The 16,472-nt window shown below is 31.9% G+C and overlaps 1 protein-coding gene and 1 pseudogene across 1 annotated transcript in view; one reads left to right on the top strand and one right to left on the bottom strand.

The window, feature by feature from the left end:
• Positions 1-10,999, bottom strand: part of LOC145266969 (uncharacterized) — a 145,019-nt gene extending 134,020 nt beyond the window's left edge. The window contains exon 1 of the mRNA XM_080122808.1: positions 9,089-10,999. Within this exon, the coding sequence (XP_079978934.1) occupies positions 9,089-10,208 (1,120 nt within the window). The 5' untranslated portion in view covers positions 10,209-10,999. The remainder of the gene's footprint in view (positions 1-9,088) is intronic.
• A 4,865-nt stretch (positions 11,000-15,864) lies between these two features.
• LOC145267242 (5S ribosomal RNA) lies at positions 15,865-15,981 on the top strand (annotated as a pseudogene).
• Positions 15,982-16,472: the final 491 nt, after the last annotated feature.

Below are 16,472 nucleotides of genomic sequence, written 5' to 3'. Positions count from 1 at the left end.
AACCACAGAATATTGTGATAAGTGTTTCAGTGTAAACAGGCATGGTATAATAAATTTTGCGGTGTATTTATTTTATTTTTACTTTCATTATATTTTGCTTTGGTTTTGATACCCCCAAATTCGAAGCTATCTCGTTACAATCCTTCCTTTTCATAACCTATCATACTTTCATAAATCAGAGTCCATTTTCTGTAGGCTGTTTTTGAACCCAGTCAACGACGGGTACGTTTGCTAGTATATCTATCTATCTATCTATCTATCTATCTATCTATCTATATACATACATATATATATATATATATATATTGATAGATATAAATGCATATATATATGTACATATATGCTTATATGTATGTATATATATATATATATATATATGATGAGTAAATTGTAAATAAATTGCTCAACACTACTGTAAGGGAAAAATGTGTTTTTATTATCGGTATTCGGTATTTATCTGCTTAGTTACATATGTTTCCATCACCGGATCGTTAATTCGATTCTGGTAGTGTAAACCTTTGTAACCACGCAGATAAAAAACGGCAATAATATATATATATATATATATATATATATATATATATATATATATATATATATATATATATACGAGCAAACAGTTAATAAAACATGTTAAAAAACACTCTGAAATGAGTTAAAAACATATTTCATCTGAAAAGGAAACACTAGATAAGTGGATAGTCCTTAATCCGCGGAGTTTCGAAGAAATACTTTCCTTCTCATCAGAGAGTAGGAATTAGCAAAATGTGGGATCGGATTTTGCATGCAGAAGTATTTGATGAAACAACAAGTAAGTAAAAGATCTTACTTGAAAACAAAATAAGTAAAGCAAAGGGAATATGGTAAAGAAAAAGGTGATTACACATGAATCGATAGAATGGTGGAAGATAAAAAAAAACCAGTGACGGTAAAATCCAAATATATAACTTCAAGAAAGTTAATTGAATATCCATTTGCACAAGTAAAATTTAATATATATATATATGTGTGTGTGTGTGTGTGTGTGTGTGTATGTGTGTGTGTGTGTGTGTGTTCAATATTTCCCTAATAGCAACAAATAATATTAGGATGTGATATGATATATTTTGTATATTATTTCATAATTTATCTTTGTATATGTGTGTTCGTGGAGTCTATATGAAGAAATAACATTAGGATACGATATCATATATTTTGTCATAATTTTTTTGTGATATTTGTATATGTAGAAGTCTGTTTGAAGAAATATTTTACAAAAGGGGAGATGAGGAATAAGTTAACACAAAGACATTTGCATATTTGCTTTAGATTTCGTCTCGACTACAAGAATTCCTCATGAAAATACCCCCCCCCCCACACACACACATATATATATATATATATATATATATATATATATATATATATATGCGTTTTATTTATTATTGCCGTAGCTGAAGCAAAAAAAAAAAACGGTCGTGTATCTGAAACAATAATATACCTATTTACTATGCCTCCCCACGGGACAGAGTTAGACACCAGGGTCGTTTTTTAACGTGGAGAAAAGGTACAAAAATAAAAATTGTCTCAGTCGTGAAGGATTTCTCCTCCACCGAAAGAGAAAAAGAAATAGAAGTGCAGCATCTGAAGAACAGATACTACACCTTGAAAAATACGGTAATAAAAAATAAAACTCATATTTGCTCTACAACAGTATTGGACACTTTCTTCAGTTTTTATTAATTACCATTTCTACTATATATATATATATATATATATATATATATATATATATATATATGTGTGTGTGTGTGTGTGTGTGTGTGTGTGTGTGCGTGTGTGTGTGTGTGTGCGTGTGTGTGTGCGTGTGTGTGTGTTTTATAGAGGGAATTAGACCTATAAGGAGCAGAGTTTATTTTAATCTATTAGTAAATGTATTAATACTATTAAAAGAACAGTGCCCATAGTCCTGTAGATATTTAATAAGCTCAATAGGTATATGTATCCTAGAGCTATTTAAATATTGAGTAAAAAAAAATGTAAATTATCAATCAGTTTTAAAAGGAAAAACAAACAAAATCAATATTAAGTTTCATGTCTGTAGACCAAAAACTGACAGAGGTGTTTGATTCTTTTTTTCTAACTTTTGAATTTCATTCGTAATTTACAATTATTAATCTTTTTACGTAATATATCTATATCTATATCTATATATGATTTGTTATTGTTGTTTTTTCAAGCGATACATACGGTTAATATTGGCTCCGCATCGAAGCTAATTTTTTTATTTACTTAGAAAGTCGCCCTTTTTAATTTTTTTGGACGTATATAACATTTTTATTTATTTATTATTTTTAAAACAGTAATCTACGCACACGCGTGTATACACACACACATATATATATATATATACAAATTTACGAAATTATATACATATATATATATACATATATATATTATTTATCGTTTGTTTATAGCAAGTTTGGATGAGATAAGTCATAAGAACCGTCGGTTTCAAACCTGATAATTACGGACCGATTAAAATGCACATTGCAAGCTTTTAGAGACGAGTATTACCTGAAGAGAGCTTGATATTGCTGTCTTGAAAGGTTGGTCCTTAATTATCAGGTTTGAAACCGACGGTAGTGATGACTTATGTCATCTAAACCTTCTGTAAACAAAACATAAATGATACGCTCTTATTTTCGGATTTTTCCTTATAATGGAGCACTCTGCTGGAATCCGTTTTCCTAAAAAATATTACAAATTGCAATATATATATATATATATATATATATATATATATATATATATATATATATATATATATATATATATATATATATATAAAGGTATATATATAAAGGTATAAAGTCTTCGAAGTGCATTAGTAGAGAATGTAGTTTTTTTAGTGACGGCGAATTTTTAAAGTTTTTTTTTTGTTTTGTTTAATTGGACAACTATCGGTTATTTTGAAATCAACTTCACCGTAAAGAGACTGACACTCTAGAAGTTTTTGCAAGTTTGCTCAAATTTATTGTATTTACATTTGATGAAACAAATAATTTCACGAAAAAGACCCGTCAACTGTCCATCTCGTTCGTTAAGTTTACCCCCACTAGATTATTTTCTTTTGAGATATGGACAACCTTATGTCTACGCTTACAAACCAGACACAATAGACTACTTAGAAAACCACATTAGACAATTTACTACCGATTCATTGTATAATTTTATGCGTACGGTTTATAAAAGTTGAATCTTAAGTTACGCCAACCGCGATTGGGGGTAGCTTATGTCATAAATGTTTTGTTTTTTTTTTATAAATACCAGAAATTAATCCTTGGAACAAATTACATACTTCTTTAATAAAAATATTTTTCTGTAATTTTTTTTTAAATCAAAACTACATACTACGTCCGTACATTTATATACGTCTGTATGTTTTTTTTTGTTTTGTTTTTTACTCACGTTTATCCCTAACAAGGCAGATCGCCACTTGGATGTAAGGGACTACTATTTGAACCATGCTTAGGAAAGATGAACAAGATGTTGGTCTGCGTTACATTTAAACTTCTGCATATCAGGACAGTAAGGGAAGCAGTTAGCAGGAAGGGAATTCCAAAGTCGAGATAAGAAACTGTTAGAGTAGAGAGCTTTCTGGCATTTAGGGACGTCAACAGTAAAGGGGTGTGGTTTTGTTTGTCGGGGATACGCATGTCGAGGGGGCACAAGTGAAAGGAGTTCATCAAAGCACATTCCATTAAAATACTTGTAAAATAGGCACAGGGATGCAAAATTGTGGCGATGTGACAGGGGTTAGAACTTAATTGACAAAGTGGGATCTATTGGATCGAAAACTCTTTTTTTGGACCCTATTTAAAGAGGGGAAAACTAGCGGTAGATGCACCGTCCCAGATGTGGCAACAATACTCCATGCAGGGGCGAATGGTGGCCTTGTAAAAGGTGCAGGGTACTCTCATGTGTGAGTAGTCTTCTAGCTAGACAGAGCGAAACCACTTTCTTTGCAGAATATGTGCGTAGTTATTTGTTTTATTATGCCCGGTCGTAAAATACGCTTAAATATATTTTGATTAATGCAGATTTCTTATTTATCAATATATTGAACGCAATATATAGCGATAATTTATAAAGTAAAGAAAAAAAAAATGACTCGTGCGACACCGCCGAGAATCGAAACCAAACCGTTTAGCTTACGATTTACTTTTTTCTTTCGACGCTTGAGCTATGAAGACATGTTTGCTGCAAGGCTAAAAATTACAACATGAGCTAATAGCTATTACGTTACACATGCATAATTGTAATGCCGTCATGCGACATTCACCGCGCAAATTTCATTTTTTTTTTAAATTTTCACACTTTTGCACCGACTTCCCCCAGCTAAATAACGAATATAAAGTTCCGCATGGGTTCGAATACCCTGTATATTAAGTTTCATGTATGCAGACCAAAAACTACAGAGGAGTTTGACAATAAACAATATATACACATACATAAATATATATAGAAAGAGGTTTGTATTTACTGTAACCTTTTGACACAAATATTACGCAAGTATAAATCATGTAGAATATCTGCATGAATATAATTACACGTAATAGTTAACTAAAGATGATCATCCCATAAGAAAACCGAAAAAAAAACTAATAGGGAATTAATTAAAATGAATGTTTAAAGGAATATGCAAATTAGCTAAATCTCTTGCAGATAAATGCAATTCCACGACCCATATATAACAAAGTTGTATTTTCTTTTTAAATGAATAAAAAGAAGGGTTTTTAATTTTTCTTTTTTTTTCACAGTGATCACCACTTATCAAGGCCCGGAAGCCACTCAGGGATAAGGGTTATTGCAAGTACATTACGTTAGTGTGGAGATTTGATGAAGTGTTTACTTAAGGGGGCGGTTCATTAGGAATTTGTTAACGTTGGACTTCAAGACATCCAAGTTGTAGTCCGGTGGGAAGCAGGCAGACGGAACAGAGTTCCACAGGCGTGCAGTTCTAAGAAAGAAGCTTTGTTCATGAAATCCACGTTTTGATTTAGGCACAGATATAGAGTGGAGGAAATTTTTGACAGTGGATTCAGCTAGACGGGTGTTTTTCCTGAAAGATTGGCGAGGGGGGACCAGAGATTGGAGTTCAGACGAGCACTTGCCATGGAAATAACGATAAAACAAGGAAAGGCTCGCAACGTCTCTTCTGTGGGAAAGAGGTTGCAGGGTAGAGAAAAGGGCATCCCCCACTAAGCCAAGTCTATTTTGTACTAATATGAATATCAATACACAAAAATCCCAAATTTATAGGAGTGTGAATATTTACATATAAGTTTATATTTTATGTATTAATTATTAATATTTACTTCAACAATAAACAATCAGCTTTTGTAAAGAAAGAAAATATATATGGTAATTAATTCGTCTGTTGAGTGGATTAGCGGATGGTGCGAAAAATTCTGCCATAACTTAATAAATATCTCCTATATATAAAGTTCAGGTGGTTTTTCTCGCTCTGACATTGATATTAAAAGCCTACTTTTTTTTATTTGAATGTTATTAAAACGGACTTTTTAATATAATCATTTATGGATATGCGAGCGGTTTCATAAAAGTATACAAATCTGCATATTATTTTGCAAAACGAGCTTTCATTAATTAATAATTCTTTTTTAGAAGACGATTATGTTTTATTTAACTACTGCGATTAATTATTTAATGCATAGATTATATATATATGTGTGTGTGTGTGTGTGTGTGTGTGTGTGTGTGTGTGTGTGTGTGTGTGTGTGTGTGTGTGTGTGTGTGTGTGTGTAAAGGAACACACCGAGTTATGTGTTCATCAATGGTTCGTCTTTATTTCGAGACTTTCAGAAGAAGTTTAGAAATAAATACGAAATATTGATGAACACATAATTCGGTTGGTTCCTTTTTATTTCTCCATTTTGTCGGAATGTTGTTTCCATTATTCTCATCAATATATATATATATATATATATATATATATATATATATATATATATATATATATATATACAGTTGAGATTTTTTAGGTCTGAAATTAATGTAAATGCATGTTTTTTTTCCTATTTATAAATTATTAAAAGGAATTGCTTAATATACACAGTTATGCACTTACTGAAAGTTAACTAATTTGCATATTTCGTTGGAAAACGAGTGTTCATTAATTAATCATTAAATGTTTGTGTTCTTTTTATGAAATGATTTATTTTATTTCACAATTACGCTGAATTCTTTTTATGCATAGTTTTACATTGTACATAAATTATAAAAAATTAATAGTTTCTACATTGTATATAAATTATTAAAAAATTATTAGTTTCTACATTGTATATGTATTATAAAAAATTAATAGTTTCTATATTGTATATAAATTTTAAAAAATTAATAGTTTCTACATTGTATATAAATTATAAAAAAAATAACAGTTTACATTGTATATAAATTATAAAAAATTAATAATTTCTACATTGTACATAAATTATAAAAAAATTAATAGTTTCTACATTGTATATAAATTATAAAAAATTAACAGTTTTACATTGTATATAAATTATAAAATATTAACAGTTTTACATTGTATATGAATTATAAAAAAAATAATAGTTTCTACATTGTATATAAATTATAAAAAAATTAATAGTTTCTATATTGTATATAAATTATAAAAAAAATAATAGTTTCTACATTGTATATAAATTATAAAAAATAATAGTTTCTATATTGTATATAAAGTATAAAAAAATTAATAGTTTCTATATTGTATATAAATTATAAAAAATAATAGTTTCTACATTGTATATACATTATAAAAATTAATAGTTTCTATATTGTATATAAATTATAAAAAATTAATAGTTTCTACATTATATATAAATTATAAAAAAATTAATAGTTTCTACATTGTATATAAATTATAAAAAAAATAATAGTTTCTACATTGTATATAAATTATAAAAAATAATAGTTTCTACATTGTATATGAATTATAAAAAAATTAATAGTTTCTATATTAAATTATCAAATATAAATAGTTTCTACATTGTATATAAATTATAAAAAATAATAGTTTCTACATTGTATATGAATTATAAAAAAAATAATAGTTTCTATATTGTATATAAATTATCAAATATAAATAGTTTCTACATTGTATATAAATTATAAAAAAAATAATAGTTTTACATTGTATATAAATTATAAAAAAATAATAGTTTCTACATTGTATATAAATTATAAAAAAATAATAGTTTCTACATTGTATATAAATTATAAAAAAATAATAGTTTCTACATTGTATATGAATTATAAAAACAGTAGTAGTTTCTACATTGTATATAAATTATAAAAAATTAACAGTGTACATTGTATATAAATTATAAAAAAATAATAGTTTCTATATTGTATATAAATTATCAAATATAAATAGTTTCTATATTGTATATAAATTATAAAAAATAATAGTTTCTACATTGTATATAAATTATAAAAAATGATAGTTTCTACATTGTATACGAATTATAAAAAAATTAATAGTTTCTATATTAAATTATCAAATATAAATAGTTTCTACATTGTATATAAATTATAAAAAATTAACAGTTTACATTGTATATAAATTATAAAAAAAATAATAGTTTCTACATTGTATATGAATTATAAAAACATTAGTAGTTTCTACATTGTATATAAATTATGAAAAAACAATAGTTTCTACATTGTATATAAATTATGAAAAAATAATAGTTTCTACATTGTATATAAATTATAAAAAAATAATAGTTTCTACATTGTATATAAATTATAAAAATAATAATAGTTTCTACATTGTATATAAATCATAAAAAACATTCTTTTGAAGAAATTACCAATTTGCAGAATAAAAATATTTTTCTGCGATTGTTTTCATTTAAAGTTCGCCACTTCTCAAAAAAATCACTCTTTATATATAAAAATAAAATAACAAATAAATGTTATCAACGGCAAGATTGTTTTCGTTTAAAGTTCGCCACTTCTCAACAAAATCACTCTTTATATATAAAAATAAATAACAAATAAATGTTATCAACGGCAAGATAAGTTACTTTTCTACGAAACTTCATTATTTTTAGTGTTTTTATTTAATGTAAAATGTTTATTCGGCTCGAAAAAAATGCAGTGTTTACCTATATATTTGAAAAATACAAATGGCAGCCGACTCCGTGTTAAACACGTTAAGTTTGGTAAATGAGTTAAATTTAAAAAAAAACTATACAAAATATTGTTAGGAACTCAGTCAATATTTGTTACCGTGACATAGGCTGAAATATATTCGGTGGGGTTTTAACAAATATATCGGTAAACACTGTACGTTTTCCGAACCGAATAAACATTTTACATTAAATAAAAACACTAAAAAAATTATCCAGTTTGGTAGAAAAGTAACTTATCTTGCCTTTGATAACATTTATTTGTTATATATTTGTTTTTTGACAACATTTTCGAATCTATGTGTACAGTAATACAACCCCATATATTCAGGGCGGTGAAGAGGGGTAGGACTCCGAAACACGTACCCGTAGATTACTGTTTTTAAAAAATAAATAATAAATAAATAAATAAATCAAAAATACGTCCAAATAAAAAATGTACAATTTCTAAGAAAAACACCGGATTTCCGAGGAGGAGACGTTAACCTTAATATCGTTTAAAAAATCAACAACAAAAACTATATATATATATATATATATATATATATATATATATATATATATATATATATATATGTATGTGTGTGTGTGTGTGTTTGTGTGTGTATGAAATTAAAGGTGTGACAGCCAGTTGAAGCATCTTGAAAAAGAAAAAATATAGAAAAAACAGACCAACTGTTTTAAAAACACGCTTTTAGATGAAAAAAAAAGTATTTAAAAAAATTTTTTCTAGAAAAAATAAAAAAATTATTTATTTTAAAAACATGTTCTAAAACAGTTTGTTCATATATATATATATATATATATATATATATATATATATATATATATATATATATATATATATATATATATATAAACTGTTGTATATGTATTTTACTTACTTCCGAGTCTATCCCGGCGAAGATCCAACCAAGGGTAGGATAGCGGATACCAGTTATTCGCCAACGGGTGGGGTCGGTGCGCAGGTACCTTGATCACTCCGCTGGCCCCATTGGTCATCTGTAGTCCGCATGGAAAAGAAGGAAGGGATAAGATCCCTCCGGAGAGCGTTTGGGTCAGTCCCGGGGGTAGCGAGGCGGCGGCGGCAGCAGCGGCCGCCTGGGCCCCCTTCATGTCTGAAAGGGTCATACGCGTGGGGGGACTTGTCGACGGTTCAATATCCGACTTGGCCGACGGCGACGGGGAACGCGAAGAAGACATTGAGTGCGTGTCGATATTACTGTTATTAATAATATTATTGGTGTTGTTTTGATGGTTGGTGAGGGTGGCATGGCAACCCCCCGGGGTCCCACAACTGCTATTACTACTATGACTACTACTAGTACTACTTCTACCGTTACTACTTTGGGTGTTACTAGTAATACTATTTGAAATGTTACCATTGTTAGTGTTACTGTTATTATTACTATTTGTGTTGTTGTTGTTGTTGTTGTGATGTGGATGGTGAGAGTGATGATGCCCGGGAGGACTGTGTGGTATTTGATGAGGTTGATTGTGTAAGTGCGCCGCGGTTGCGTTCGTGATATTAGAGTTTAGAGTCAAAGGGTTCGGGTTTGCACCGGCGTTACCGCCACCTATCAATGAACCGCTCTGGAACGGGTGGTGCGTCGGGGATAAATGGTGATGATGATGGTGGTGATGATTGTGGTGGGGGTGGGGGTGGTGAGGGCTGTGCAGACCGGGATTAATGATGATGCTACTGTTGTTGTTGTTGTGGTTGGCGCTGCTGGTGATGATTCCGTTATTGTTGTTGTTGTTGCTTGTGCTGTTGAGGACGTAACTATGGTTATCGCTGCTCGGGTCGCAAGTCCCGGTCCTATCATGGATTTCTGGATTGCTGGCATTGTCTTCCCCGAGGATCCGACTGATTCCGAACGATAGTTTCGACTTTTTGTTAGCAGTGGGCGACGTTAAGGACGTCGGCGCGTCCCCGGACGCTGGTGACGTTATAAGCGTCTGTGGGATGAGGATTCCCGTGGACGTCGTCGTAAGCGTCGGCATGATGCTCGGCGTCGAAGTCCTTAAAGTTAATGGCGAGCACGACGTCGAAGACGGTGCAAGCCGTAACGAAGCTCGATGCCTTAGTTGCCCTTCTTCCCCCTCTTCCTCCTCTTCTTCGTCTTCCTCTTCTTCCTCTTCCTCGTCGCCTTCTTCTTCGTCGTCTCCTTCCTCCACGTCAACGTCTTCTTCTTCGGGGTCTTCTTCGTTACGGACCCGGGTCGGGTGTTGGAGCCCCAAGTAACCGGAGACAAAGCCCCCCTTTGCTGTCGGCGTCGGCGTCGTGAGCGGTGTAGGTGATCGGCTATCTGAACTCGCCACGACGTTGACGTCGACGTAGGGTGACGCCGGCGACGTCGCTAGGCTTGCCGAGTGTCCTGGACTGGTCCCGGCGTCGTCGGCGCCGGGTTGGGACGACGTTGTCGACGTCGTTTTCGTTGTTGGGGGGCTTCGCCGTCGAGGGTATGATACGGGTGCCGATCCTGCGTTTAGAATCGTCACTATTGGTTTTGGGGTGGATGTTTTAATGGTGGTGGTTGTAGTCGTTTGTGTCAGCTGATGGTGGAGGGTTGGCTAGTAGACGTGATCACGCAACGAGGGCCCCCTTGGGATGCGTGGGTGTTTAAGGGCCACGTTTTTGTTTCTTTCTTTTTTTTCTTTTTTTCTTTTTTCTTTTTTTTTTTTTTTTTTTTTTTTTTGAGGCAATCGGAACGCGAACGTCTTTAGGTACGTGCCGTACGGCTAGACTAACAAACTTGATGTCAACATCAGAACGCGAAAATATCAACTGGGAAGCGAATATGGAAATAATGATCGAAGTAGCGTGGGAGGAAGAGGGGGCTTAGTAGGAGTAAAAGAAGAATAAGAAGGAGGAGGATATCACGAAGGAGGAGTCTGTTCCTTGGCGAAGATGGGGCGGACGTGGTGGTGGTGATGGTGGTGGTGGGGAAGTATTGTCAGCTATCAGCAGCAACTGCAGCAGCGTTCGCTTGGTAGGGGTGGGGCTGGGGAGCAAATAGAGAGGGGCGAGGCAACAAAAGAAATACAAGAATAATATTTAAACATTTGATAGCGAAAGAAAAAGAAAATGGTAGTTATATGCGTACTGTTGGCCCTGCTCACCAGGCTTGCCATCTAATAGGGAATTAGCAAAGTACAATTAAAGGACCCGCCCCTTTCTGTAAAGTAGACACGCCCCTTTTTTTCTAGTTTCAATGTCTTCATTTAAAAGCTATCTTCGTCTCGTTAAATAAAAAGGAAAAAAGGCAAAGTGTCTAGATATTATTATTATTATTATTATTATTATTATTATTATTATTATTATTATTATTATTATTATTATTATTTATTTATTTATTTATTTATTTATTTACCTTTTAATATTTTTTTCTTTCTCTCTTTCGAAAAATTCCTTTGCCAGTCTGTTTGTGTACAAATGTGTGATTTGTATTAGGGAATTTAAAACTGTGTGATATCTCCCCCCCCCCCCCAGATAAGCTTGCAAAAAAAAAAAAAAAAAAAGGAAAAAAAGTCCCGCCTTGTTTAGCTGACAAAACGTTTCTTCCAAGATTTGAACAGCCAATTCTCGCGACGGATACCACGAGCAGCACATACGGCAGCCGTACTCATAATTAGACCTATACCCGTCCCAATGCGAGCAAAATTAAGTTGCTTATTTAGAGTGGTACCTGTGACGGCAATTAAAAGTAAAGAAAATATTTAAAAAAAAAAAAAAAAAAAAAAAATCTGTATGATGTACGTATTAGTTACAGATGTCATATTCCAAAAATGACGTAAAGAAAGCGATCAAATATTTTATTTAAAACTAAAAAAAATCAAAATTTACGATTTATTTTAGTGATTTTATTACTAAACTATATTGAACATAAGGCTGATTTTTTTCACTTCTCAAGTTCGATTTTAAATGTCTCTATTTTTTTATATAATCGAATTTAATTTTAGCACTAAATTGTATTGAACATAAGACTGATTTTTTCACCTCTTAAGTTCGATTTAAGTTGTTTCCCTTTTTTATTTCATTGGATTTAATCATGGCGGACGAAAACATTACGACTCGTTTAGTCTTAAAACTTGATTTTCTTGAATATAAAATAAACTACTTGTATCAAATAACGTGATTTTTGGAATATGACGTATTCGTTCCGTGACTGGTACTTATATCATAAAGACTTTTTTGTCTATATAGATATTTATGAAGAAACCGAAAGTCACTCTGATGGAGTTAATTTCGTAATTAAATTATTATTTAATTATTATAGCATCATTCGGTTATTAAATTCTTATTCAAACAAAATTAGGTGTGGATATTTTAATTTCATATTTACAAAAAAAAAAAAAAGACTTATTTGATGTAAACACAATCCAAACCCGTTTATATATATTAGGATTTGCTAATTATTTTAAAGTAGAAAATTGACTTTCTATTCAACAGTTCCAAATTCCTTTAAAACTTCTAATCCTCACGAAGTAATATCTTAGCTAGGGGGGGGCTATTAACAGACGAATTAAATGCAATTACTGGTTATAGTCAGATTACGTCTTCTCTAATTTTCTGCGTGGTTGCTACCGGAATCGGTGAATAGGCGAATTATTCGCTATTTTCTTTCATGTCTGTATCGCATTTCTGCGTGTATTCTTTTTGTTGCGTTTTAGTGAAAATAGCCTTTTCCAGCTTTTTTTTTTTTCATTATTATTAAAAACACTTTATTCAATCTTTTATTTTTTATTATTAGGAAGACTTATCCTGTCTTGACTGAGTTAAGAAATCGACTTCATAGCCTAATGGGGGATGCCCTTTTCTCTTCTTTGCAACCTATGTCTTACAGAAGAGACGTTGCGAGCCAGTCTCTGCTTTATCGCTAGTTTCATGGCAAGTGCTAGTCTAAGCTCCAATCTATGGTCCCCCTCGCCAAACATTCACGAAAAACACGCGTCTAGCTGAAAACACTATAAAAACTTTCACCACACTTTATCTCTGCCTAAACCTAAATGCAGATTCCATGAACAAAGTTTCTTCCTTAGAACTGCACGCCTGCAGAACTGTCTTCTGTTTGCCTGTTTTCCAGCTAACTACAATATGGTCGTTTTCAAGTCCAACGTAAACAAGTTCTTGATGAGCCGTTCGCCTTAAGTAATTCAATTTACAAAATGTCCACTACTAAATATTACTACGATATTGCTCCATTGACTACCCTGTGCTCTTTAACCCTTAGCCTCGAGTGGCCTCTGGGTCTTGATAAGTGGTGATTGCTTTGTAAAAAAAACGAAGTATCGAAAACAAATATAAAATTCAAATATTTATTTTTATTTTTATAATCATGCATATAAAATTTCAAATATTTTTTTGTATTTTTATAACTATGCATATAAAATTTCAAATATTTTTTTTATTTTTATAATTATGCATATAAAATTTCAAATATTTTTTTATTTTTATAACTATGCATATAAAATTTCAAATATTTTTTTATTTTTATAACTATGCATATAAAATTCAAATATTTTTTTTATTTTTATAATTATGCATATAAAATTTCAAATATTCTTTTTATTTTTATAATTACGCATATAAAATTTCAAATATTTTTTTATTTTTATAATTACGCATATAAAATTTCAAATATTTTTTTATTTTTATAACTATGCATATAAAATTTCAAATATTTTTTTATAACTATGCATATTTTTATTTTTATAATTATGCATTTTTTTATTTTATAATTATGCATTTTTTTATTTTTATAATTATGCATTTTTTTATTTTATAATTATGCATTTTTTTATTTTTATAATTATGCATATTTTTATTTTTATAACTATGCATATTTTTATTTTTATAACTATGCATTTTTTTATTTTATAATTATGCATTTTTTTATTTTTATAATTATGCATATTTTTATTTTTATAACTATGCATATTTTTATTTTTATAACTATGCATATAAAATTCAAATAAATACTAATTGTGTTATTTTTATCTGTAGAAATGTATTTTAAATTTTATAATAAATATATGCTTATAGAAGTATTGAAATTAAAATATATTTTTCATTAATAATTATTTCATTAAATCGTTTCAAGATTTTTCATTGTATAGTTTTCTAATAATACCATATTTTAAAATTCAATTCATTAAATCGCTACGACTTTTACGCTTCTCCCACTGGCCCCACCCCCTTCCCGGACCTTAATGCGCTGGGCTACTTCCTTTGGTCATACATCGAGAGCATCACCAAGATAACCTCCCAAAACACAAAAGCCAGCTTGATCGCCGCCATCCGCCGAGTATTCGCTGGCACTTGTGGAAAAGGCATGCTCCCAGTTCCGGACCCGTATCGAGGTGTTGATTGAGACTGAAATTAGCTGCTCTACTACATAATCGATTTTTTCATTAAAAGTTTTCACATAAAGCCACAGTGTTGTTTTATTTAGGGCGACAATTTTATCGTTCCCGCCTGTTTTTATGTATTCTGTTGTTATTTTAAAGCGCTTTCCCCCTTGTTTTAGTATCTCTCTCTCTCTCTCTCTCTCTCTCTCTCTCTCTCTCTCTCTCTCTCTCTCTCTCTTCCCCATTCTCCTCTTTTTAAACGAATTTTCAACTGAAAATAACAACATAAACTTATTATCTTCATAAACGATTTCACAAATCACTTTCTAAGACCATTGGTAGACATTTCAGCAGACGGCACCGCACAATATATGGCAGCACTTCAAAGGTCAGCAATGACCAAGATCTTTCTGATTCTCTCTCTCTCTCTCTCTCTCTCTCTCTCTCTCTCTCTCTCTCTCTCTCTCTCTCTCTCTCTCTCCCTCTCTCTCTCTCTCTCCTGATCTTGAGAACGTGGTGCAATGGGGAAAAAGGTGGCTGGTTTATTTTAATGCATCGAAAACCAAACTTCTCTCTTTTCATCATAATCGCTCTGGCCCTCATTACCCCCCCCCAATTTATATGAATGACTACAGTCTTGAGGAATCTTCATATTTTGACAAAGTACACCCATACACATACATCAAATCTGTTGCCAAGATTGCTGGGAAAATGTTTGGATCACTCTATCGATCTCAATGTTGATGCAATCCTATATCTGTATAAGAGGCAGGTACACCCTTGTATGGAATACTGTTGCAACATCTGGGCAGGAGCAGGTCGGCGAACCCTATTTAGCCTTGATAGAGTTCAAAACCATCTTCGAAATCTAGTGGGGGCTGCCTTTTCCTCTTCCCTGCAACCTCTTTCCCGCAGAAGTGTTACTTTCATGGCAAGTGCTCTACTGAACTCAAATCTATAGTCTTTCTTTGCCAAACTTTCACAAAGCACTCGACTAGCTACAACCATTAAAAGCTCCTTTCCCAGAACTGCCGGCCTGTGGAACACTGATCTACTGGCCTGCTTCCCATTTGAATAGAACATGCTAGCATTCAAGTCCAATTTAAACAAGTTCTTATTGAGTTGTCTCCATAAATAGTCGAATTGTACCCATTTTACACCATTAGCGACTACTATCATACATCCTTATCCTCGAGTGGCCTCCAGGCATTGATAAGTGGTGACAACCAAGTAAAAATCTTTTTTAATGGTTTTTTTTTTTAAGTTAGCAGTCGTTTGCATATTTTCTAGTGAACTGCGTTTTGCATCTATATACGGCATAATCACGTTGACACCCCGGTTCTCGTCAGACCACCGAAGTTAAGCAACGTTGAACCTGGCTAGTACCAGATGAGTGACCATTTGGGTATTCTAGGCGCTGTATGTGCTCTCTGCTCATCTCGGCATTGTTTCCAGCCGTCCTGTACCTCAACTTGCCACTGGTATCCAACAATGTTGACTCGGGGGAGGTGTGGCTGTTGACTGCGCAACTCTTGCCACGCAAATTTCACGCGCAGGCACCCTTACAGTAGATGTTCATAGTCTGTCAAGAGTGACGGAAGCCACACGTCATCTAGTCATGTTTGTATTTGTATTCTGATGATTTTTTTTTTTGTTGTTTTTTTTTCGCTTCTTGGTTTTCTCTTTCTCTCCACTAGTAATTAGTCGCCATTTACGCAACGTCGTTAATAATTTTCAAATGTAATTTCCGAACTCAATTTATAACGAGTTGCAATGAATGCAGTAAATTAATGCTCATTGGCGAGATCTCCTCCGAGAGAAGAAAAGAGCGGGAAGGTCACTGAGTGAGACAATAGAGAAATACCGTTCAGTAAAATATTATATATTAAAAAGATGAATAGAAAAAAATAATAATAA

Source organism: Euprymna scolopes, chromosome 42, assembly GCF_053919585.1.
Source record: "Euprymna scolopes isolate OS-2025 chromosome 42, ASM5391958v1, whole genome shotgun sequence".
Classification (NCBI taxonomy): domain Eukaryota; kingdom Metazoa; phylum Mollusca; class Cephalopoda; order Sepiida; family Sepiolidae; genus Euprymna; species Euprymna scolopes.
The sequence above is the reverse complement of the archived record's forward strand: the minus strand, read 5'-3'. Positions and strand labels throughout refer to the sequence as shown.